This window comes from Tursiops truncatus, chromosome 8 (genome assembly GCF_011762595.2).
Source record: "Tursiops truncatus isolate mTurTru1 chromosome 8, mTurTru1.mat.Y, whole genome shotgun sequence".
NCBI classification, from domain to species: domain Eukaryota; kingdom Metazoa; phylum Chordata; class Mammalia; order Artiodactyla; family Delphinidae; genus Tursiops; species Tursiops truncatus.
In genome coordinates this window covers 75,962,103-75,987,261 of record NC_047041.1, presented here as the reverse complement: position 1 = coordinate 75,987,261, position 25,159 = coordinate 75,962,103, and the positions used below count along the sequence as shown (strand labels likewise).

Genomic DNA, 25,159 nt, shown 5'->3' with positions numbered 1-25,159 from the left:
TGTGGACTCAATACATAAGAATTTCAAGGTGATATTCAACATCAATGAAATATCCACAGAAATGTGGAGAGAAATGTTCACTATATAATACACCATCACCTTTTTACATCAAACATCATCTTGCAATCCATCCCAATAAAATAACATGACAATATATTTTACAAATTTCTACCACTAAATGAAGTTATAAGGGCAGGTCTGTCATACTCTTTATTATAGGCTGGTAAGCAACTCTGATAAAACATTGTAGCCCACTTTTCCAGTGAAGTAATTAATAAGTCCTGGGGAAAAATGGCAAATGATAGCTTTCTTTTCCTTGAATCACCTTTTTCTTTGTTGTTTGGTTGGTTTTCTGTTGTTTTTCAGGTCCTCATGCTCGCTCGAATTTCTTCCCATGGCTCTAGCTCTTCCTTCTCGGTTTCCTTGGCAAGTCTCTGCATTGCCTGACCTTAAAAACTTGAAGTACCCTCTTGGATCCCTTCTCTCTTTTATCTACACTCACTCCCTATGGATGATCTTACCTAATTCTAGAAGGACATGATGGTGGCTTGGGCCACAGTGGAGTGCCATACAAGGGAAGAATAAAAGGCTGCATACTGAGTATATTGTAAAGGTAGACCCAACAAGATTTCCAGAATGACAGACTAGGGGGTACACATAAAAGAGAAACATCAAAGATGGCTCCATGATTTTCGGTTAAATAACAGAAAGGATTAAGTTGGCTAAGACTGTGAAGATGACAAGTCTGTCCTAAAAGGAATCAGGAAGTGAGTTGTGGATGTGCTACAGTTGAGAGGTCTATTAGATATTAAAGGTTGATTAGTGTCTTAATTAGCATTCAATCAAAGAAGCAAAACTTATGGGGTTCGGACTTCATGAGAGCAAGTATATTGGCTATTCTGTTAAATAGTGTTTCGTAATTCAGGCACATGATAGTCATGGAATAATATTTGTTGAACTAAACGAAGAAGCACCAGTTTTATAATTAAATGAAATGGCTTAAAATTTTTCAAATTATATTAACCAGGTTTTATGGAATTCCATACACAAAGAATGACCCATATGTTGAGGTACATCCTTAAAACAACTGTGTCTATTTTATTTTTTTGGTTGAATCATATGAAATTTTAAGTTATTTTTAACCTACAAAAATGGCAATTTCATATGGCTTTACTAATATGCTAACTACCACTCAGGGAAAATGCACAGAAATTTAGATAAATCTATAAATAAAATTTATCTGTGTCGTGTGTTGTGTGTGTGTATGTATGTATGTGTGCTAATTAATTTTCTCCTTTGACTTCCTGAGGTTTACAAATATAGGTCCCAATTCTGAGATCTACAACCAAATGGATACCAGTAACTTCATAATAAGCAAAAATAAATTAACAAAAAAATAGGACTGTCAATGACCCAGAACACAATCCCATGTAAACTAGCTGTCCCTCTGCAGTTATATGCAGTTTAAATGCTGGTACTCAGTATTTTAGTGGGGAAAACAATTTGTGTGGACTCCACTGTGCTTTTGCAGCATTTAATAGCTATTTTCCCCACTGTAAAGAACGTAAAAAAGAAACACTTAATACTTAAAATAGTGAGTCAAGTTCTCATTTTCACTCTTGTATTATATTTTTATAATTCATTTTGATATAGTGGTCGCCTGAGCAAATCCAACTACTTCACAGTGACAAACACACACATACACACACACATATACAAAGACACACATGAGGAAAGTTTAAAAATTTCTATTTTGTCCCTTCTCACAGAGGAAAATAAAGAAAAAAAAGTTATTTAAACCCCTCATTTTAAGAATGCTAATTCTCACATGTTCCTCCTCTATTATTCATTCCCTATCTACCTTAAGCATTGACTGTACTATTCTTATGCAGTCTAGTTCTTCCACACACTTAAACATTCACAAATTAAGGGGAAATGATGAGGGAAGAAAATGTGTCCTTGGAATGTGAGGTGGCAGGTTCAGGTGAGATGCTGAAATGGGAACAGGAATGGGATGCTGAAAGAGTGAAGAGCTGGAAAAGAAAACCAACTCACTGATCACCTGTGACATGTCAACCAGTTGCTAGTTTGCTTCCTTAGCAATTCTGCAAGTTAAGATTATCCCCTTCTGACTCCACATTTGAATAGCTGGAGGTTTATAAAATTTTCCAAGGCAACATGCATTTTAAAAATTTATTCACTCATTTATTTGTTTGGTTTTATTTTGCATTTTGTCAAAAAATGATTTGAAACAGCTTTAGAATCATACATTTAATAAGTGATAGAGCTCACATGGAAACACAGCTCTCTTTGATATCAAACTTTTGTTCTGCCATCTAAACCATGCCATCCTTTCTTAATACGAAAACTTGCTAATGACCAGGTAATAGATTAAGGACTTGTATTTTCTCTTTCCGAAAGGACTGATTTCACCTGTTTGCCAAAGTAAAATGAAATGACTATAAATCACTAAAACAATATCTCATCTCTACTTTAAGCCAGAGTAATTCTAAATTAAGTAGTATCTCTAGGAAAACGCCATAAAGAAAATCATGAGTAAAGTCATCTTTTAGTTCTCTAGCCCATTAGCAGTTTGTTCAGTGGTCATTTCTATAACTCAGTACGTCAGGGTTCATTTTGTTTCTTTAATTTTATTGATGGAAATTTCTATACAGATCTGGTTCTGCACCCTTATATTTTTCAACTTATACGTATGTTTTCCAAACCTTGATTGTGGAGATGCTTTTCTTTTTTTTAATAAGAAGGAGGATTCCGTGTAAAACTATTTCTTTTTGTGTAGACCTTTCTCAGCATATTTTTCAAATAGAGGGACTCCTTAAATGTAGAACATGACACTGAATGCTAACTGAACAAGTATATGTTCTTATATGTAGTTGGCTATATTATAGCTATTATTTTATATAATTGATTACTCTATTGAAATACACACATATGGAATTTAAACAGAAAATCTTTTTCTTAATTTTAGAATTGATACCCAAGATTTGTTACATATGGCTGTTAAATATATCACGGGTTAAGGATTGTAGATATTCAAATTCCTGTTGAGTGGTAAAGGACATCTTATATAGTAAACAGAGTTAAATTTTACATTGCAGACAAGTTTATTCCTGCACTATAGAGTAATTCTATATAAGAACTTTAATTAAATCAATGTATTAGATTTTTTTTAGCTCCACATCCTAAGGCTTATCTACACTAGAGAATGTGACATTGGGCTTTTGGAGTCAGAAGTTGGGTTTGAAACCTGCTTCTTCCATTCTATAGATTGGCAGAGAAAGAATTAAATTTTCTAAGCCTTATTTTATCAGATAATATCTACAGGAAAGGTTATGTGAGTATTGGAATTTGCCAACCTTTAGAACTGAGTACACTGCAAATTAGTCAGAAGCTTAAATAAATACAAGATAACATGTTAGTGACCTTCACAAAGGAAGGAACTAAACATTATTGGCATTTATAGTGTCTAAACCTCCCCCAAATTATTTGAACTAGTTGGGTTTGAGGACATGACAATAGTACCTGTATCATCTGTTTCCATGGTTAACTTTTTAATTTACAATGGGTGGTGATCACATAAGTGAAAGTGCTTTATAAAATCTAAGAGAATTCAAAAGATCCATTATTGTTTTGATTTCTATTGCTTGTATGTGAAGTTCTGTTTCACAACTAACCTACAAAGTTGACAATGCAAAGTATAAGTTTCCTGCAAACTCACACTTCAAAATAATTAAGGAGTGACTTGGATTCTATTTAATGACAGTGCTTTTATTTCTCTTCTGACCTCAGCTCCATTTTTCAGGGTAAACCCTGTAACCACTGGGCTCCATCATCTCCTGTCAATGTCAACGACCTGGACATCTTAATGGGCTATAACCAAGGAGTGACTTGGTGTGAAGTATCCAGATCACCTCTCTCCTCTTTTTGGTCTATGCTCTTTGAAGGGTAGTAAGTCAGTCTGTTTACACTACAATATGTTTAATAAAATTATCAATGAAATGTCTGCTTAATTGTTATTGTTTTATTATTAAGCCAACCCCTAGCCTTCAAACAACTCATATGTGATTCCATAGAAGACTGTATAAGGAGCCTATCTTATCAGAAGACCCTTCTGAGGAGAGGACTAAGGCTTTTTAATAAAGTTTGTCTTGGGCAACTTCTTCTATATTCCAAAGTCTTGTTTCAGGAAACAAAGCTAAAGAAATAAAAACTACTAGGGTAATTTAAATTGATTAAAAAAAAGAAAAAACATAAGAACATTGTCAACAGGGTTATAAATATCTTCTGACTACATAATTTGGATCCACATGTCTTTACCTCTTTTTATGTACAATGGAAATTTTGTTTTTAATGAACAAGTCACTATCAACATATTCCTCATTTGTAAAAAGCAGCAATTGGATTTGGTCAGTGAATTCCACACAGTACACTGATCCCGTACAATGTTCCAGTAATTTAAGTGTTGATTGTCTAAATAGTTTGAGATAATCTGCGTGATTTTGGTGATGTGCTGATAAACACATCTGGGTGTGATGAAGGCCGATTTCTGACATTTGCCAATTTCTGTGGTGTCAATATTTCCACAATACCCAATTTCAAGCTACCAACAGCTTAATAACTGACTCAAAAAATTCCTGAATATTTAACAATCAGCTCTCATCAACTGATAAGAGCCAGCTCCAGCATACCATTGAATGTTCCTATGCTGAAGCTACACAAACACAAATGATAGAAAAATAAAAGTCTTGGAGTGTAACCAGCTTTTTCTCAAAGATTTTTGACCGTTAAATACTCTTTATAAATTAGTATCAATGTAACTCATGTTTACAGATCATAATGTCAGCCTATCTGTATCTTCTCATCCAGGTCTTTCCATGCAAATCAATCCACCATCTGAATCCTACTACCTGTATTTCTTTGTTGGGGGGCTTTCTGCCAAGGCACCCTTTTCTTGCTTATGTTGCAAGAGATGAATATCATGGAATTGAAATCTCTGGAATTAGCCTCAGCCAATATCCAAGAGAAGTTTTACAATGTCCTCCAAAACTTTCTCTAGGATGATTACATTCCATCACTTATAATTGTCTACCTTCCCTTCTTTGTCTTACTTCTCCATCCCCTGACACTGTTTCTTTCTAAAATACTTAGTTTTGGATTTTTGTCTCAGGGTCCATTTCAGGAAAAATCCAGACTAAGACACACAGTTTAGAAAATGGTGAGCTAGAAAATCTCCACGACCACTTTGGCTCTAATTTTCAAAGATTAAGATAACATCCAGAGATTTTTTCTGACATCTTCAGACTACAAGCCTCAAATCCCTTTTATCACTGTGCCTGGCCTATGTGGGTCACTTAATAAATATTTGCTGAACTAATTCTTTCTGAGAACAAAACCAAGAGATGTTGACAAAGGAAAGAGTATGAAGTCAGGAGGTGCTTCCTAAAACCTTCCTATCTTTGGGGGACTAACTAGAAATTTAGGCTTTCTCTGAATAGCCTGTGTACCCACGACCTCCTCACTTTGCCAATACTTGCCCTGCTTCTTTGTCTCTTCTTTCGCACCTGCCTTGTGTTTGCTTCAATATCTCACTATTTTTCTCCAACCTCTTGATAGTTTCAAATATTCAGTGATTAAGAGATACTCATTCCTCATAAATCCTTCCAATTCACCTTGAATACTTGTAGGAAAATATTTTTATACATCCTATTATAATGTCACTTACTGAGACATTGCTAGACACTTGCATACATTATTTAATTTAGCACTTACAAATACAATTTGGAATAAATATTATTAAACCCATTTTGTAAGTGAGTAAACAGGCTCAGAGAAGTTAAGTCATTTTCCAAACTTGGAACAGTTATTAAATGGCAGAACTAGGTATTCTTCCTAGGCTCTTTTCATTAGATCACACCCTTTCTTACATTTAAAAAATAATAGAGTTAAGAAAATTTTGTGTATATCCCAGGATTCAGGTAATAATAGTCTAGTATGGGATATACAAACATCCAAAGTAGCATTTTTTCTTTCTCCTTTGTGAAACAATATAGACTTGTCCCAGAACATCTCTTTCATTAGCTGTGTTACCCTGGACCACATGCTAAGCCTCATTTATTAAATAATAATATTCATCATTATAATAATAATGACATGTATTCCACAAAATTGTTGTAACAGTCAGTTAAATTAACATGTCAAGAATATTTAACACAGTTGAGAGAGACCTTCAAGATGGCGGAAGAGTAAGACGTGGAGATCACCTTCCTCCCCACATATACATCAGAAATACATCTACATGTGGAACAACCCCTACAGAACACCTACTGAAGGCTGGCAGAAGACCTCAGACCTCCCAAAAGGCAAGAAACTCCCCATGTAACTGGGTAGGGCAAAAGAAAAAACAGAGACAAAAGAATAGGGACAGCCCCTCTGGGAGGGAGCTGTGAAGGATCATGGCAAAGTCAATTGGAAATCTTCTGGAAAGAATTCAGCATTCTAGATGCTATTAAGAACATTTGTGATTCACAGGAAAAGCTCAAAATATCAACATTAACAGGACTTTGGAAGAAGCTGATTCCAATCCTCATGAATGACTTTGAGCAGTTCAAGTCTTCAGTGGAAGAAGTAACTGCAGATGTGGTGGAATAGCTAGGAGAACTATAATTAGAAGTGAAGCATGAAGGTATGATTGCACTGCTACAATCTCATGATAAACTTTAATGCATGAAGAGTTGCTTCTCATGGATGACAAAGAAAGTGGTTTCTTGAGATGGAATCTACTCCTGATGAATATGCTATGAAATGACAACAAAGGATTTAGAGTATTACATAAACATCATTGATAAATCAGCAGCAGGCTTTGAGGGGACTGACTCTAATTTTGAAAAAAGGTCTACTCTGGGTAAAATGCTATCAAACAGCATTGCATTTACAGAGAAGTCGTTCATGAAAGGAAGAGTCAATGAATGTGGTAAACATCATTGTGGTCTTATTTTAAGAAACTGCCACAGCCACTTCAGCCTTCAACAACCATCACCACTATCAGTCAGCAGCCATCAACATCGAGGCAAGACCCTCCACCAGCAAAAAAGATTATACCCCGCTGAAGGCTCAGATGATGTTTTTAGCACTTTTTAGCAATACAGCATTTTAAAATTAAGGTGTGTACATTGTTCTTTTTTAGCTGTAAGTCTATTGCACAGTTAATAGATATAACTTTTATATACACTGGGAAACCAAAAATTTCATGTGACCCTATTGTGAAATTCACTTTATTGCAGTGTTCTGGAACAGAACATGCAGTAACTCCAAGGTATGACTGTACAGGTTTTATTACTATTACATCATTTTATTGTGTTTTGAGAAATCTTTCCCATACAAGACTAAAATTTGGAAAAATCAAGGCTTGGAAAATCTTACTGATTTTATTTCCTCCCTGCTGAGTACGGTGCCCAGAACCAAAGTGTGTAATAAATAATGGTTTAAGATAAAACAGATGACTATTTAACCATCACCTATAAAATGGATCATGTGGGTGAATGGAATTCTTGCTAGAGCTTCAGTTCAGTTTCAAAATTAATAGGAGAAAATGGAATCTGCCATCATATGATACACTTAAGAAATGATTGCTAATAATAACCTGGAAACTTGCCTCATCCAATCCCTACCGTCTTAGCTTTCTGAGGCCACTGTAAGAAATTACCAGAAATTGGGTGACTTAAAACACGAGAAATTCACTGTCTATCAGTTCTGGGAGCCAGAAGTCACCAGGCTGACATCCTGCTTTCAGCAGGGCTGAGCTCCCTCCAGAGGCCGTAGGAGAGAACTTGTTCCTTGTCCCTTCCAGTCAACTCATGGCTGTAGGCAACCATTGGCTTGTGGCTGCATCTTTCCCATCTTCAAGGCCAGCATATTCAAATATCTCCCCGCTCTGTCTTTGTACTGCCTCCTCCTCTCGGTGTGTGTCAAATAAGGGCAACTGTGATTGCATTTAGGGTCCACGAGGATAATTCAGGATAATTTCAGTATCTCAAAATTCTCAATCACATATGCAAAGACTTTTTCATCATAAGGTAAAATAGGTACAGGTTCCAGGAACTGGGACCTGCTATCTTTGGGCCATTTTTCAGCCTACTTTGTGTATTTTCCATGTAATAACTCATTAAAAAATATACCATGAGTAATGTTTAATTTGTGAAAGCCATATATTAAGAGATAACATTTATTAGGAAGAACAAGGAAGCACACAATTACAGCTGTTCTCATAACTATTATCTCCTTGGACCATCATAACAACTGTGGGAGTGGATGTGAGCGTTTCTACTTATATGATGATAACATCTAAGTATCACAGATAGTAAGTGTCAAAGATATGATTTGAAGCTGCTGTGTTTTAGTACCACTAACTTTTTTAGTACTGTGACACCTATTTTTGTCCTAAGCACTGGTCTTTTCTACACCTCTGAGGGGAAAAATAGTTTATAATTGCCTAAGTAATTGTCTTAAAATATTTCCAACATTCTGTGAACTTGTACACTCACTAGAAATAAACCTTAAAATAATGATTTTCTAAACCAACTTTCTTTAAAGTTACATTTTACCACTAAAAATATAGGTTAAATGATGAAAACATTTTTAAAAAAAATCTTGCTTGATGGTCTGATAACTATGCATTTTACATTTATTTATGACATGTACTAGAGAACTGCTTACTTTGGTGGTCAATATTTTTAAACACTCCTAGAATAAAAAGCTCTAAGTAAATCCAAACACAATTTACAGCTATTTAGGGATTTGTTTGAAATACTAATGACCATCTTCTTGGAATTTATCCTGAGTATAGCACTTAGATATTAACTCACAGCTTATGAGTTACTGTTTCTACAGATTAAGAATTTATAAACTTTGGAGTTTAAGGAATCAAGGGGATCATTTCATGTAAAACCCTTATTTTACCAATGACACACATAGAAGTAGTGACTTCTCCAAGGTGACAAAATCACCAGATGCTGGTAAAAACTCCACTCTCTCAATAATCAGCCCAAGTCAAGTTACTTTTCTCATGCTTTCTTCCTCTCTCACTTCTTTCCTTCTTCCCTTTCTTTTTCTTTTTCTTTTTGTTTTTGTGGTTTTCTTCTTTCATGCTTTTATTCTTTCATTGCAGCACGTGAGGGAACCAAAAGTACAATACCCTGCCTTCCAGCTCCATATGAAAAAACTTGGGATAGCAAGCTTTAGCAGCTTCTAAACAATATGAGGTTTTCTGATTCTCTAGGACTTTCAAAGTCATTTCAAGTTGGTTTAAGGAATATCTCTCGTAAGTTTGGGGACTCATTACTATGAATTATGGACAGTGGCCTATCCCATACAAATTACATAAATATAACCTGTTGAAGCAATATTTATTATTCACTCAACAAATATTTATCAAGTTCTTACTATTTTCCAGAAAGGATACAATAATAAATAAATATAAATAAATAAACAAAATAATTTAAAAAGTAAATATAACTTTTCTGTTCTTATATCTTTAAAAAACAAATACGTATATGGTAAATAATACTCTGTACACTTAAAATTTTGTTAATAGGGTGAACTACATGTTGTATGTTTGTGTGTTATTTTTAATAGACTTCATTTTTAGAGCAGTTAAATAGCAAAGTTGAGAGGAAAGTACATAGATTTCCCATATTCCACCTACCCCAACTCAGCCATAGCTTCTACCATTATAAGTCCCCCACTAGAGTGGACATTTGTTACAAGGTTCACTCTTGGTGTTGTACATTCTAATAGTTTGGACAAATGTATAATGACATGTATCACAATTATAGTAGCACACAGAGTAGTTTCATATGCGTAAAATTTTTCTTTGTTCTGTCTACTTATCTATCCCTCTCTTCTATCCTTTGACAACCACTTATCTATTTTTTTTTTTTGGCCGTGCATGCAACATGCGGGATCTTAGTTCCCCAAACAGGGATCAAACTTGTGCCCCCTACATTGTGGGTGTGGAGTCTTAACTGCTGAACCGCCAGTGAAGTCCCCCAAAACCACTTGCCTTTTTATTGTCTCCATAGTTTTGTCTTTTCCAGAATGTCATACAGCTGGAGTCACACAGCATGTAGACATTTCAAATTGGTTTCTTTAATTTAGTGATACACACTTAAGTTTCCTCTACGTCTTTTCGTGGCTTGATAGCTCATTTCCTTTTAGTGTTGAATAATATTCCATTGTCTGGATTATCACAGTTTATTTATCTATTAACCTACTGAAAGAAGGTTGCTTCAAGGTTTTGGCAATTAATGTACAAAGCTATTACAAACAGAGAAGATCATTTACCTAATGCTATATGACTAAAGCTTCCCTAGGTCTTTTTTTTTTTTTTTCCGGTACGCAGGCCTCTCACTGTTGTGGCCTCTCCTGTTGCAGAGCACAGGCTCTGGACGCGCAGGCTCAGGGCCATGGCTCACGGGCCCAGCCGCTCTGCGGCGTGTGGGATCTTCCCGGACCGGGGCACGAACCCATGTCCCCTGCATTGGCAGGCAGACTCTCAACTGCTGCGCCACCAGGGAAGCCCTCCCTAGGTCATTTTTACTAAGAATTTGAATGTAGCAATAAATATAAAATGAGAGAAGTAAAGATCCTTAATATGTTTGGAATGAGGGTGAAATTATATGCAAGGGAGCATTACTAACAAAGATATGGTGATGCAAATACATCATGCATGACTTGGGACTTGAAATGATTAAAGTATTACTTACTGCTCTGATCTGAGGGTTAGAAAATGGGTGAGGCTAAGAGGGAGTAATAGAAGTGTTTGATGGTTTTCTTTATACATTTTATGTTATTGGTCCAATATCTAGGGAATCTTTTGCAATGAACCTTTCTTTCCTGTAGCAAATTCATCCAAGTTTTGAGTCGGGTTGCTCCCATCTAACAAAAGGATAGAAATGTGACTCAGACTTGGCCAAAATGCTCTACTCCCCTGTCCATGATGATTAACTCAGGCATCCAAACAATATAGGCTCTTTCCTGGGATTTTTCTGCTCATGTAATCTGAAAAAATGGTCTCACTTGGCTATTATTTCTAAGCGGGTAGAATATTAATCAGACAGTTCTTGGACTTCTTGTCTGCCATGTGGAGAGAGACACTATGAGAGATGGAATGAGACTGTTCAGTAGTTACAGAGAGTCCTGTCTTACCTTGGTACTTATATTTAAATGAATTTAAATGAAATATGGAGTTTTACTGTATTTGTTTGTTTGTTTAAGCAAATAGTTTTCCATAGTATTGCTTATTGATGAACAAATTTTACCTCAGAACCCAATGACAATAATAACTATGATGATGATAATAGTTTCCATTTGTTACAAGCTAACTGTCTAAACATGTGCTAAATGTCTCTCACACATTGTTTTCTCATTTATTAAATTAACCATATTCTGAGGTGCTTAAAACTTATAAAATAATGTTTATAGAAGACGCAAAATTAAGAAATCAAACTTTCCCCTTTACCTGAAGCATGACAGAGAATACTAGACATTCCTCTATCACAGAACAGAAATAGTGATCCAGATGCAGCCAGGGGCTAAACACACAATTTCAACTGAAAACTATTCCTAAAATTGTGTACAATGTCAGCATCTATCCAACATTCTCAATTAGGAAATTAAAACTTGGTGGAATTAATTGATTGTAACAGTAAATAAAATGAGATTTTTGGTAGACCATAATCTCCCATAAGACAGCAGTCCTGGTTTACTTCAGAAACACTGAGTAAAAATTCTATGTCCTTGCAAACTAGAAAGTTTACTGATGTAATTGTATCTGACAGCGGTAATTTTCAAATTTAGTTTTCTGTTTATTACTCTTTGGCTGTGTCAATCTGTTTGGCTGTTCCAACCCATTTTTGTAACACATACTTACAGCATTCCTTACTCTTTGCAAGTCAACTGGCCTGAAATTGGATTCAGCTATACGCATCAAAATTAACTACTTTCTTCACAGCAATAAACATCTAACAGTCTTTTTTCACCTACAAGGAAACTTTTGAAGTATTCACTTTTTTTAATGTTTGCTTTCTTGATTATGAATAAATAGCCATAAGTTCTAATCACTTCACTCCTTTCAAAACCCACCCCATCAATGACACATTCAGTGGCCTGAGTAGGTTATTGCCTTCATCGGCCCCTTTACAATATGTTATTGTAAAATGCTTATTTCAACCTGTTTTTATTGTAGATATTTTGCGCAAATTGTGTGATTATTATTGTATCATAACATATTATATGGCAAAATATGTTACTTGTTATACAATATTAAATTCTGCTCCTTACACCCTTTATGATCAGAGATTGTTTTGTGTTCATTGAAATTTATAATATTTATATATCTCAGGAACTAGCAAAATGTTGAGATAATTTTGGGAATTAAGTTATATGTTTAATACAAATGAATACATAAACAAACCTTATATATGCATCTAAATAAGCAGTATTAAAGTACTTCCACAGACAGATTTATATCTAATAAAAGTCTTTCCTCTTTCCCCATTGAAACATTGGCTAAGACTTATACCTAATAAAATGTTCTCTCTTTGCCTGTTTTAAAAAAAAAATTGCCTAAGCTGTTTACCTGGAATATACAAAATGGCATTTGAATAGTATCACCCTAAAATTCACATCTACCTGGAACCTTAAGTTGTGCCCCTATTAATAAAAAGTGTTTTTTGCACATGTAATTAAGCTAAAATCAGGTTATACTGGATTAGGGTGGGTCCTAAATCCCATAAGAGGTGCCCATAAAGAAGAGTAGGAAACAAAGAGATACATAAAGAAGGCCATAGGAAGACAAAGCAGAGAGTCTTGACAAGCCAAAGAATGTCAAGGATTGCCAGGAGGCACTAGAAAGTAGGAAGAGGCAAAGCACGATTATTCTCTAGAACCTTCAGAGGGAGCATGGTCCTGTGACATTTCTTTGATTTTAGACTTCTGTCCTTCAGCATGGTGAGAGAGTACACTCACCGTTTTAAGCCACCCAGCTTGTGTTACTTTATTACAGTAGCCCTAGGACCTAGTACAAATGGGTTATAATAAACTTTAGATAATGGATACACAATTAACCAAAATAACCAGTTGGCCAAAATTTCTCAGAAATCATCATTTTAAAAGGTAAACCAGAAGGAATAAAGTAAGAAAGTTGTGATGGAATTATCTGAAAACATCTCAAGCATGTCCTGGACTCAGTACATATTCAACTCAAACTCTCACAAAGGTTCATCTGCAGGCACCATTTCGGAATGATGGCCCTGGAGCACTCTGTCACATTATGAAATATCCCATCATCTTCACTTGAGTGTCCTTATTGAGGCAAGAAGATGGAATAATTTATTTTACAGAGACTTGCAGCCACAAGAATTGAACAAAAATGGGTTTTCTTAAAACTTACTAGAATTTTATCTAGATCAGAGGTTACTGACTTTATTATTTTTTTTGTTTCAGTCATGGACTCTCCCTGAAAATCTACATCCTCACCTTTGAAAAATACACATATGCATCTATATTTTTTTTTCTGTCATCTTAATAATTTCCAGATGGTCAGAGATTCTCTGATATCTTGCTGGGTCTCTAACTATCCCTGTTGTAGAGAATAGCAAATTAGGGAAACCAGCTTCAATCTCCAAATTTGGACACGGTGTCCAATGTTTATTTAATTTATTGAAGTCACTGGTGCTAAGAACAGACTTAAATATGGTTTTCATTTATCTTCACTGTACACAGAGTCCCGGCCCTGTGGTTTTTTTGTGTGTGTAAAAAAATCTGAATTATAATATTTTAGTAAAGGTAGGATTCTAACTTTGAAGAGTCAGCACCTAGTTGAGGAAATAGTTCATACAAAAGCAAAGCTAAAATCACATGTTAAAGGATAGGCAAAAGGCCATGTATACACACAACATATTGTAATATACACACATGCACAACTGGATACTCTATCAGTGTTAGAGCATGTCTCTCAACCACTCAGAACCCTTCAGTGATGACACAACATATACTAAAGCTGGTTACCACACTCTAACCCTTTTTTTTTTTTTTAAAGAAAAGTTGTTAATACACTAGCTACCAAATTTTGGAACATTGTTTCCACGATGTGAAAGTTTTTCATAGTGTTAAACCCGCATTCCCAAGGAAAAATGAAAGCAAACAAATTAGAAATAAAACAAATCCTCTCTGTTTCTAAAGTGCATTGCAGCTCTAGGGCAGACATGACTTAGACTTTGCTAATCAGATATGATCCCTTCAAAATGCAGATACAGCAATTACTTACATGGGAAAACAGGCTAGATGTTATCCATGTTCTGATGCACAAGGGATATGGCTATGTGATACCGGAGCTCCCTGTGATGGGAACATAAAGGTGGCTGGCAGCTTCCTGATCTTGGCAGAGGTAGCCCTGCCTTGAGACAAACAGCTCTGGGGTTTGTTTGTGGAGTTGTTCCTAAGCTCAGCCTACAAAATGCATATGCACCTCTCCTAACATTTTGTTGAGTCCTCTAAATGGCTTAATAAGTCATTTTCTTCTTATCAGAGGTTGCTTTTTGTCACAACTGGCACATTGCCCCTAAAAATCCATGTTTTATTCCTCATATACCTGGATATGTGTCAATGATTATTTGGAACCCTTTGGAAACCCACAGATTGGCCAGTGACTTGACCTGTAGCAAGACTTTCCCCCCAGGCACTTATAACAACAGCAATAAAACAAAACATTAAAGAAGATTAAATTGCTTATTAGTAGGAGATAGAGAAGGCAGATTAGTATTTCAAAGTTGGGTTAAACTATACGAGCCATGCGAAAAATAGATGAGCTAAGTAACTGAGAGAATAGAAAGAAAGGAAAATGGAGCCGTGAAATAGTGAGAGGGAAAACCTGCTGTGGAGAGTAGTTCTGACAAATTTCTGATTTCTATCACTGGCAAAGTAAGGCACACTTTTATGGTTCCTGACTTTATTATTACCATTTTAGAAATGTGATTTCTTATTTTTTCCTTACCTCGAACTATCTTGAATGAGTCTCGGGAAAATAATCAATCATAAGAATCTATACTAAAACAAACCATCACAGAAGAGATTTGGGGTGGGGGTACTTCCCCGACTTGCCTGTCTTCCTCCTTCCCTCCCTTCCTTCCTTTATTTCCTTCTTTCTTTCCTTCCTTCCCTTCTTTCTTTTCTTCCTTCTTTCCTTTCTTTTTCCCTCTCTCTCTTCCTTTCACTTTTCTCCCCTTCCCTTTGTTATCTCTATGTACTCACTAATTTAATATAGACTATGTTTTAATACTAATCTAATTCAAATATTTGTAGCTATGTACTCCTTTGAAAAGTCCTGAACATTATCAAACTCTCACATTTCATTAAGGAGTTTCAAACTAATCAGAGATGCTTGTCTCAATGCCTAATTTATCTAATATTTCAATACCTATGTATTACCCTACTTATCTCTTTCTTATATCTGGAACCACTATAGAGAAACTTATTTTATCCTAGGGGAAACGGTGGATAAAATTAAAGAAAATTAGAAATGACAATAGAGAGAGGGTGTTTTAAAAGTGCAAAGTCAAAGAGAATTCTAAGCTTTGGAGTCAATAGGATTGTCTATATCACATGATGATGCAGTTATGGAAGTTAGAGAAGAAAGGCTAAGTGTTTTTGTTTCTTTGTTTTGCTTTCTGGTACAACTTTTTACATTTGTTGAAACCATACAATATCCAAATACAAAATGCAAAATAAGTAATTGAATGCATAAAACGGATTACATAAGAGACATCAGAATTAGAGACAGATTAAGAAGTTACTAAAAAAAATGGTGAGATAGCTACTATAAATCAATTTTTGCACTGTGAGAAATCTCATATTCTGCAAATGTGTACACTAAAAATACAGGATGTATGAGAAAATTGTGATTGAGGAAGACCACTTACTGTGTAATTTTGTGATCATAATATTAACAAAATAATGACAATAGTAATAAAAATACAACCACAGTTTAATATTTTCTAGCATTTATCCCCCAAATCATACTCAATCCTTTGCACAATCTTACACTTAGAATTTACTGTTCTCTCTTTTGAGATGTAGACCCTACAGGGAATTGACTTCTAATAAAGTAGATTATCAGAATTAATTTCTGATACATATTTTTTCACTAATCTCTTATTTTAATACTGGGGAATGCCTTAGAGTCTTCTATATTCACAGTTTAGTCAGATATCTTGGTGCAGTAGAAACATTTTTTAAAATGTTTTGAAGGCACTAAAACACAACTACATGTACTAAAGGGAGGTCCTTTTGCATATTTTCTTTTGTCTTTGTATGATAAAAATTTTCTCTAAAATTTGACAAGGCTTTCCCCTGATTGCTTCAAACCTCAACATGTTGGGAAAAATTACATATAAACCAACACAATTTTTCAAACTTTACTGACATCATTCCATCATTTATTAATTGCTAATAAGGTGATTTGGTACAAAGAAATACACACTGTGGCAGAATAGATTTGGCTTGTGTGTTCCATGAAAGAGAATATAAGCAGAAAAGCAGAAGGCCTAGACCTGAAATTTGGAGACCCCCTAAATCTCAATAAAGCTTCTGTGAGTAAAAGCAATCCCAGACACAGGTTAAATGTGATGTCCATGTGAAGACATAGATACCCATAGAGACAGGTAAAATAAAGGAGCTTGAAATACTGTGATTAACTCATAGCTATACTCTTTTCAGTCTCACTCTTAACTTTCTTGGTTTAAAAAAAAAAAATTTCCTATTTCTTTTTCTCTTGCATTCTCACTTTGCTATCCATATTCTCCAAATATTCTCCAATGTTCTTTCCCAGTTATGAACACAGTCTTTGAATCACGGGGTCCCATGTATTCCATTCCAGATATGACTGCCTGGATGGAAAAATCAAAATGCTTTCTGCCCTACACAGCATTTGCCTAAAAATAAAATCTAAATATTTTCCCCCTCCAAGGGATGAGGTAAATCTTAAAAACTAAATGCCTAGCTTCTAACATAAAAGTGCCTTTTAAGATATTTACCTTCACATATGAAAAAAGTACCGATCATTCTTTAATAACTTTTCCAAAGTCCCTTCTTAAATTGGGACTTCCCCAATATCCTCACTCAGAAGTCATTCAGGAGATTTTGATCTTCTCCCAGAAATCTCTTTATACCTGTATGATCTCCCTCACCTCTCTGTATTTTGTTTCGTCAATTTGCCTTTTTATTTTATTACTCCTGAACAAAAATCTTTCAGGTAGTGTCCATATAATTTTACTGTGCAGAGTATGGGCCAAGTATTTTGTTTAACCTCTACATACTGATTATTTGTCAAAATAACAAATCTAAAATTTCAATGAATTAATAAAAAGGAGTCAAATTAAAAGCATTCAGTTGATAATATATGTTCACCATTAGGTTTTGTTAGAGAAGTCAAAGACTTTTCTGGTTATCAAGTATCATCTTGCAGATTTTCAATATGATGAAAGTAAATAGTAGCAAATTTAATTACAAAGCTTACATTTGGCAGCCATTCTGAAGAGTTGTATTGCTTTTTTAATTATTCTAGCCTATACACTTAGAAAATTAATATTAAACCATGGAAGGAAATAAAATATTTTATTAATCCTCATAGGTGCCTGATATGAATAATTTATAGTTTGGTTTTAAAAGAGCTTCCTCCTTAAATTCTAGATTTTTAAAAAATTATGTAAGATGAAAAGTTAACTGATAATACATATACAGAGATATAAATTAGCCCATAATCCTCTCATTCTTATACAACGGGGTTCATGCTGTTGTTGTTGTGTGTGTGTGTGTGTGTGTGTGTGCATGGATGTGTGTGTACACGTCTAAATGTACTTTCTTTCCTATTTTAATACTGGCTTTACCATTGTTTTAAACATTCCCTTTGTCTTAAATGATCCATGGAAAGTTTTAGACTTGAGTAATCGGGCCCTCTCTGAGCCCCAGAGAACAAGAAATTATCTAGTACAACCAGTATTTCGGTAACTCTAGTTTACTGACATTTTCCACCATAAACAGTAAATCCAAGATTTAGGCCTCAGGGAAAACATTATCAAGTCCATCTCATTAGACTTTCTTAAGAAGACTCAGAAGAAAAAATCATTAGAAAGAAATGAAAACACAATAGAATCATAAGAAAGACACTTAAAACTTTTCTTGTTTTCCTTTTTTCTATACATCATTTTGCACATTTGATAAACCATTTTAATGTCATGATCAGAGTACAAATGCTGAATCTTGATACCAAGGCATTTGTATAGTCTATTTTTTAACCTGGGCATCAAGGTGGAAATGATATAGGAATAATGTAGCTCATCTGTATTTGAAATGTCTCAAAAAATTGAAGGAAAGAAGGGAGGGAGGGAGGAAGGGAGGGAGGAAGGGGAATAAAGGAGACTAGAAATGGCTAAAGCAGTTGATTTGGGATTTAAAATCCACCTTAGTGGGATTGATAAAAGAAGATGTATCTTTAATTAATCATGGTTTAAAAGTTCTAAATAACTAATTTCATTCAAGGAAAAAAAAGAAATAAAAAGGTGGAAATACAAATGTGATGGAGAAATTTTAGAAAATAAAGTAGTTATGTAACAGGGTAGACAAAAAGTCAAAAGGAGGAAAAATCATACAGCATTTTATAGGATCCTTACATTTTAAAGGCTGTAAGGAAAGTGGTTACAGCTTATTTATTTCAAATCTACATCACTCTAAGATTACCTCACATAAATTTTTCATTCTAGATTGACTTTTCCTAACATAAGGTCCATTTCTAACTAGCTCTCTTCTTCAGTGCCTGTGATGTCATTTGGTAGACAAATACATTTATAAAATAAAAATAAATTTTTAACATTGCCCAAGCAAAATATAATTAGAAGGGAAAATGACCTGGAGATGTATGAACTAATAACGTTATCAAATATATGTTAAAGTAGGGATTATATACTGAAGTTTTAACCTTATAGTTCCTCTCCATTAGTACTTAACTAAAGGACATATCTGCATGTGATCATACCCCAGAGCTTATGGCAAATCAATATGTTTGTTTCTGTATATTCTTTGACTTGTAAGAAATTTTCCTGAAATATGTCTTACCTCATTTTGGAGATCTCGGATCATTTTGTTCTTTCTCTCCATTTCAGTCTTTAAAAAAGCAATCTGAAAATAAATAGAATATCATGTAGGCATATTTCAAATTCATTTCTATAGCTTTTATAAATTTATTTTCACAATTTTTGAAGTATAATAAAATTATCTCTTTGTCAACAAATACTGAAAAAGAACAAAGGGTTAAAATTTTCATTATCCACATTTTTATTGCCAAATTCATAAATATATCAACTAGTTATATCACATAACTTTTTCTTATGTAATAAAAGATTATTATTTTTTTTTAATTTAGTCTGTTTCTGTTTTGTAAATAAGTTCATCTGGGGGGGCAGGGATAGTTAGGAAGTTTGGGATTGACTGTGCACACTGCTATATGTAAAATAAATAACCAACAAGGACCCACTGTATAAAAAAAAAATGAAGAGGGGACAAGAGAATGATATGCTTGAGATGAGATTGGTCATGTGTTGTTAATTCTTGAATCTAATTGATGGATTCATGGGGATTTATTACACTACTCCTTCCACTTTTGTGTAAGTTTGAAATTCTCCATAATTAAAAGGTTTAAAAAAATTTTTTTAATTGAGAAATGCATGTTATGACTGTGATTCGCTTACTTGTCTAAACTTCAATTTTTAAAAATGTGGTTCTTAAACAAAGCTAAATTCTAGGGTTGGGCCTAGGAATCTCTTTTCTTAAAACATGCTCCATGTAATTTTTATATAAGGCCAGGATTGAGAGCAATTGCATAGTGATGCTCCTGACCTCAAAAGCATGGAACGTTATAACTGTACCAGAGAAACCATGATGTTTCCTGCTGAATATGATATTGTCAGAATCTGTACCCTTAGGCCAGTTATTCAAACTGTATCTGTATAAACATTGCATCTTTATCTGCCTGACTGCTTTGAAAAAGGTCAGTATAGCACAGTAGCTAAAATATGAGACTCTATGGTCACTGAGGGTTCACTATTTATGTGAATGTATGACAGATGAAACATTTAATTTCTCCAATTTTCAATTTTCTGCCGGTAACATCTTTTTAAAAAGTAAAAGGAACAGGTAAAATTAATTTTACTGATATATTTTATTTAATTCAATATATTCAAAATAGTATCATTTGACATGTAATGGATTAATAATGATAAATTGACTTTTTTTTTGCAATATATCTTTAGAATCCACTGTGTGTTTTACACGTACAGCATATCTCAATTTGGACTAGCCATTTTGTAATGCTCAAAAGCCTCATGTATCTGGTAGTTATATATTGAATAACATAGTCTTAGAGGATTCCTGGAATGATGCAAAAGAGACTGGCAATGTGGGTTATCTCTAGAGATAGATTAAGTCAGTAGAAATCAAATTTAGGAGTAAAGTTAATTTTTACCATATATATACACATTAAAAAAATAGTTCTGAAACCTTTCAAACATAAACAAAAGAACAAGAGTAATACTATGTAAAATGCTTCTGGGCCCACCCTAAGGATAAATATATATAAATGCTTTGTCCAATTTTCTTCAGACCTTGTAAACAAAATGTTATAGTACTATTAAAGCCCCACCTAATTTTTCTCCCTCCCCTCCCCCCAGAGGTAACCACTATCCTGGATTTGACATGTAATAGTCTTGTTCACTTTCTGTACATTATACTTGTTGTGCGCCTGTAAAGCTTTACAATACATATTAACACCTTGTCTTTTCTGGCTTGTGTAGGTGTCCTTGTATTATCATTTCCTCAAAAGGTAACAAAACCTAAACCTAACAATTTTTGATGGTCCAACTACATGTTGAAGCAGAAGCAGAAGCCTGAGAACCACTATGTCCATCATTTTGGTCATAACAATTTTCAAGCTTACATTTGAATTATGAATATCCTCGGAGCAACCTGAAAATTTGAGTCATACTCATTGTCCCATTAAGGAGATAGTTCAATTTAGTAATTAGATATATAATCAAGGGCAGCACATAAGAGTATCTGCTCTTAAATCTAAAATAGCACAATATTTACAGAATCAAATCTAAATGTTTTCCCTCTGTTTGAGAGTGAGCAATTACAATTATTTCATTCTCCCCTTCTTATCCAACTTTCAACTACATCAACTATAGTCTTCCTAGCAGAAAGAGTAATTGTTGAATGATTTGCAACAATTAAAATATATACTTATTTAATCCTTAGTTAACATAGAATCCTCAAATAGGGAAAAAAAGGCACAAACAGTTTGAGTCTTTACCAAAGTTTGGAAGTGATGAGTCCCAGTACTATGAAATCTATCTTTTCCTAGATTCCACCAGATGCACATTAAAAAAAAATCATGCTTTTACTAAATATATGTTATTCCCATATTTGTTAAGCTTTCTGTCATCTCTTTCTGGACTTTGACTTAGAAAATATCAGTCATTCAACTCAAAACATAAACACATTCCCTCCAAAAGATAAGTATTATTTATTTCCGCAGGTATTTGCATTTATTGATCATGATGATATATTTTGTTAATATAGTCTTGAATTTGTTCTTATAGACCTTTTACATGTACATTCGTTAGTAGAAAAATAGCTATTAGTTTACACATACAGCCATTAGTTGATTTTGGAATCATAACTGATGAAGTTTGCAAAATGAGATGAAAGTTTTCAATTTTTTTCTATTTTCCAGAAAATATTTGCCTATATTTGAAGTCAACTGATCTTTAAAAATTAGTAGAAGTCACCATGAAAACCTTCTGGCTTTGAAATACTTGGGAAAGGAGGTCTTTTAGCATAATAAAATTCCAACTGTGTTCAGCTATTCAATTGTATCAGGGAACTGTTGCTCATAATACGTTATTTGTTTGAATTCCTATTAGAATTATGACTCTTAGCTCTTTTTTTTTTTTTTTTTTGCGGTAAGCGGGCCTCTCACTGTTGTGTCCTCTCCCGTTGTGGAGCACAGGCTCCTGACGCGCAGGCTCAGCGGCCATGGCTCACGGGCCTAGCCGCTCCGCGGCATGTGGGATCTTCCCGGACCAGGGCACGAACCCGTGTCCCCTGCATCGGCAGGCGGACTCCCAACCACTGTGCCACCAGGGAAGCCCTTAGCTCTTTTTTTAATTCAGCATTTTAAAATTTGAGTCTGTCTTTCTATTCTTAATCTTTCTCATATCTTAAAGTCTTTTATCATAGTCTTTTTAAATAACTTAAATTTACCTTTTTTTGTTTTCTATTTTATTATTGTCTTCACTAGTCTTTAAAATACGCTCTTTATTGCACTGATGTTTTGCTTTTTAAATAACTTCTTGAATTTATGTTACTAATCTTTTATTTTCTGAAAAAATGCATTTAAAGCTATCAATTCACCTCAATTATTATATTGGCATATAGTGTCTTCACTATTATTAAGTATTTCTTTATTTCTTTTATTATTTCTTATTAACCGAAGGGTTATTAGAAAATGTGTTATATATTTTCCAAACATAAAGAATTGTTTAACCATTTATAAAAATTTATTTTAAATTTTATAACAAAAGGATTGAATAACATAGTATATATGCTAGTCATATTTTTGAACGTATATAACTTTTTGTATTATACATATTATATTTCTATAAAATTTCTATAGATGTTCTGCACGTACTTAAAAAGAATATAGTCACTTTTTTAGAGATTTCTCTATATATCTAATATTTATTACTACCAGTTGTATTTTTAAGATCTTTGTATTTGCCTATTTCTCCCTTCACTTATAGATGATGGATATGGAAGCTGATTTGTTAAGTACATTTATGTTTATGATGGTTATAACTATAACCACCTCATTTTATTTATTTATTTTTCTTTGCTAGCATATAATGCTCTCTCTTACATTATATCTGTGCTTTAAATTCTATTTGCCAGCATTAATATTGCTGTCAATCATTTACTTCTTTTATGTTGTTTTGCATATATTTTCCTGTATTGCTTACTTTAAGTATGTGGTCTTCTCAGTTGTTAAAATTAGCACATTTGCATATATTGTCCTAATTCCTTAATTGCAGTTATTCTGTGTCTTTTAAAAATTATTATTAAAATTAACCCATTTAAATTATCGTTATTTCTAATACATTGAAACTTTTGCCAACAGTAATTCTTTTGCCTACATTTTTCTTTCAATTGGATAATTTATTTATTTTATTTTTTTTCTTTCTATTGAGTAGATCAAATTTAGTTTAGATTCTACTATCTACTATATGCCAGATATAATTTTAGGGAAATTATGTATGTTATTTTAATTTTAATTATTCCCCAAATTCTTCAAATAAGGAAACCTGCAGAAGTTAAAGAGCTTACTCAAATTTACAGATAGTAGATTGTCCACTAGGAATTTAAACCCAGAATATTCTTATTCTGTAGCACATGTTAGGTTATGAATACATATAGGGTGTTCCTGGTTTAGTAGAGTATTTTGGGGTGGGAGAGGAAAATCCTCCCTCAAGATTCAATGCTGAACTTTAAGAAAAGCACTGCAAGGATTCTGAGGTGAGGATAAAGCTGACTCGGCCAGTCCTGTCTCCTCCTTCTTCCCAACTATGCATCCTTTGTCTCCACTTTTGCCATACTTGACTCTTCTAACTTTTGTTGAGCTCTTTCAAATGTTAGAGCTTTCTTCTTTTGGGATGTTAGACACACTGTGCATAACATATTGGAATAAACACAGATTCATACCTTGGCTTCTCCAAATGCTAGATGTGTAAATACAAGCAAGAGTTATTCATTTTCAGAAAAAAAAAAAACAAATGCAATTAGGGTTGCTCCTTATGCTGGGTCAGATTCTGAGGGGAGGAATCAATGATAGTGCTAAAAATATGTCTGTTCTTTTATGTAACACCTGCTGTCCAAAGAGCCAGGCACTAGAACACCTTGTAGGTTAGCAGTGAGTGTTGCCATGGCATAACAGAGAAGAACAAAGATGCTCATCCTTACAGGTGGGTTGGACAGATAACAGTAAATTTATTAACAAGAAATAATCCTGCACCCAGAAGAATCAACAGCCATTATTACAAAGACTGTCTCCAAGAAGCAGGTACCCCAGATGACAGACAGGGCTAAGTTTCAGAAGCAAAACTTTATACCCTAATCCAGATTATTCAAGGAAGACTTGCAAAAGAAAGGCAGGATGACAACTCTTAAAGGAGCTGGGATCCCAGGTAATCAACCTGGATGGAGACCTTGTATTAGTCCAGTTTCTAGCTTCTGTAAACTTGATGCTTTAACATCTACCTTACACATATACGCAGACTAGCCTTGTTATGGACAACCCAGTAATATGCTTGCATCATTCTATCTTGACCTCCTGCCTTCCTCATCGCTGCTCCTTCCCCACCCACTCCTCCTGGTGGTAAGCTTTTCAAATACACACTAACCAATACAGAGCCTAGAACTCCAGCCACCCCTTGTACTGAGTTCTCACACTTCAGGCGACTGTCCACCTGCCTTAATCACCCCAGGGCCGGGTACCAGAAAAATAGTCCCTGTGCCCCAGAGCCTGCTGAAATCATTCAAACGGGCCAATCCTAGGCCTGCTTACCCTGCCTAGCCCATTCCTTCCCACAGAAACCACAGTAAAGGCTCTTGTCCACAGTTTCCCCACCTTTCTTTGCCTTGTGCCTGACCTGGTGTTTGCCTGCGTGGTCCCTGGTCATGTGGCATGCCCCCCTCTTGGGAACTGTGAGAAATAAACTATCTTTCCAAAGGTAATTGTTTCCTGATCTATTGGTCTTACTATACCTCAAATTTTCTATTAATATACTATATTTTGAAATAGATTCAGGTCCTCAAACAAGATAAAAGGTTCAATCTCCATAAATGGTACATAAGTGCATGTGGGAAATGAGGTAGAAATCTAGTTTTTAGCACTACTATCCAGAACAATATCTGTCCTGCCCGTGGTGAATATCAGTTATAAGAACTGAAACGTGAAGGTCAATAGAACATCATTTTG

The 25,159-nt window shown here is 34.4% G+C and overlaps 1 protein-coding gene across 3 annotated transcripts in view; it reads right to left on the bottom strand.

Moving 5' to 3' along the window:
* The window catches only part of LUZP2 (leucine zipper protein 2), a 447,757-nt gene that overhangs the window by 187,499 nt on the left and 235,099 nt on the right, over positions 1-25,159 (bottom strand). For all 3 annotated transcript variants that reach the window (XM_033862645.2, XM_033862644.2, XM_073808718.1), the window contains exon 5: positions 19,186-19,248. In XM_033862645.2, the coding sequence (XP_033718536.1) occupies positions 19,186-19,248 (63 nt within the window). The remainder of the gene's footprint in view (positions 1-19,185; positions 19,249-25,159) is intronic.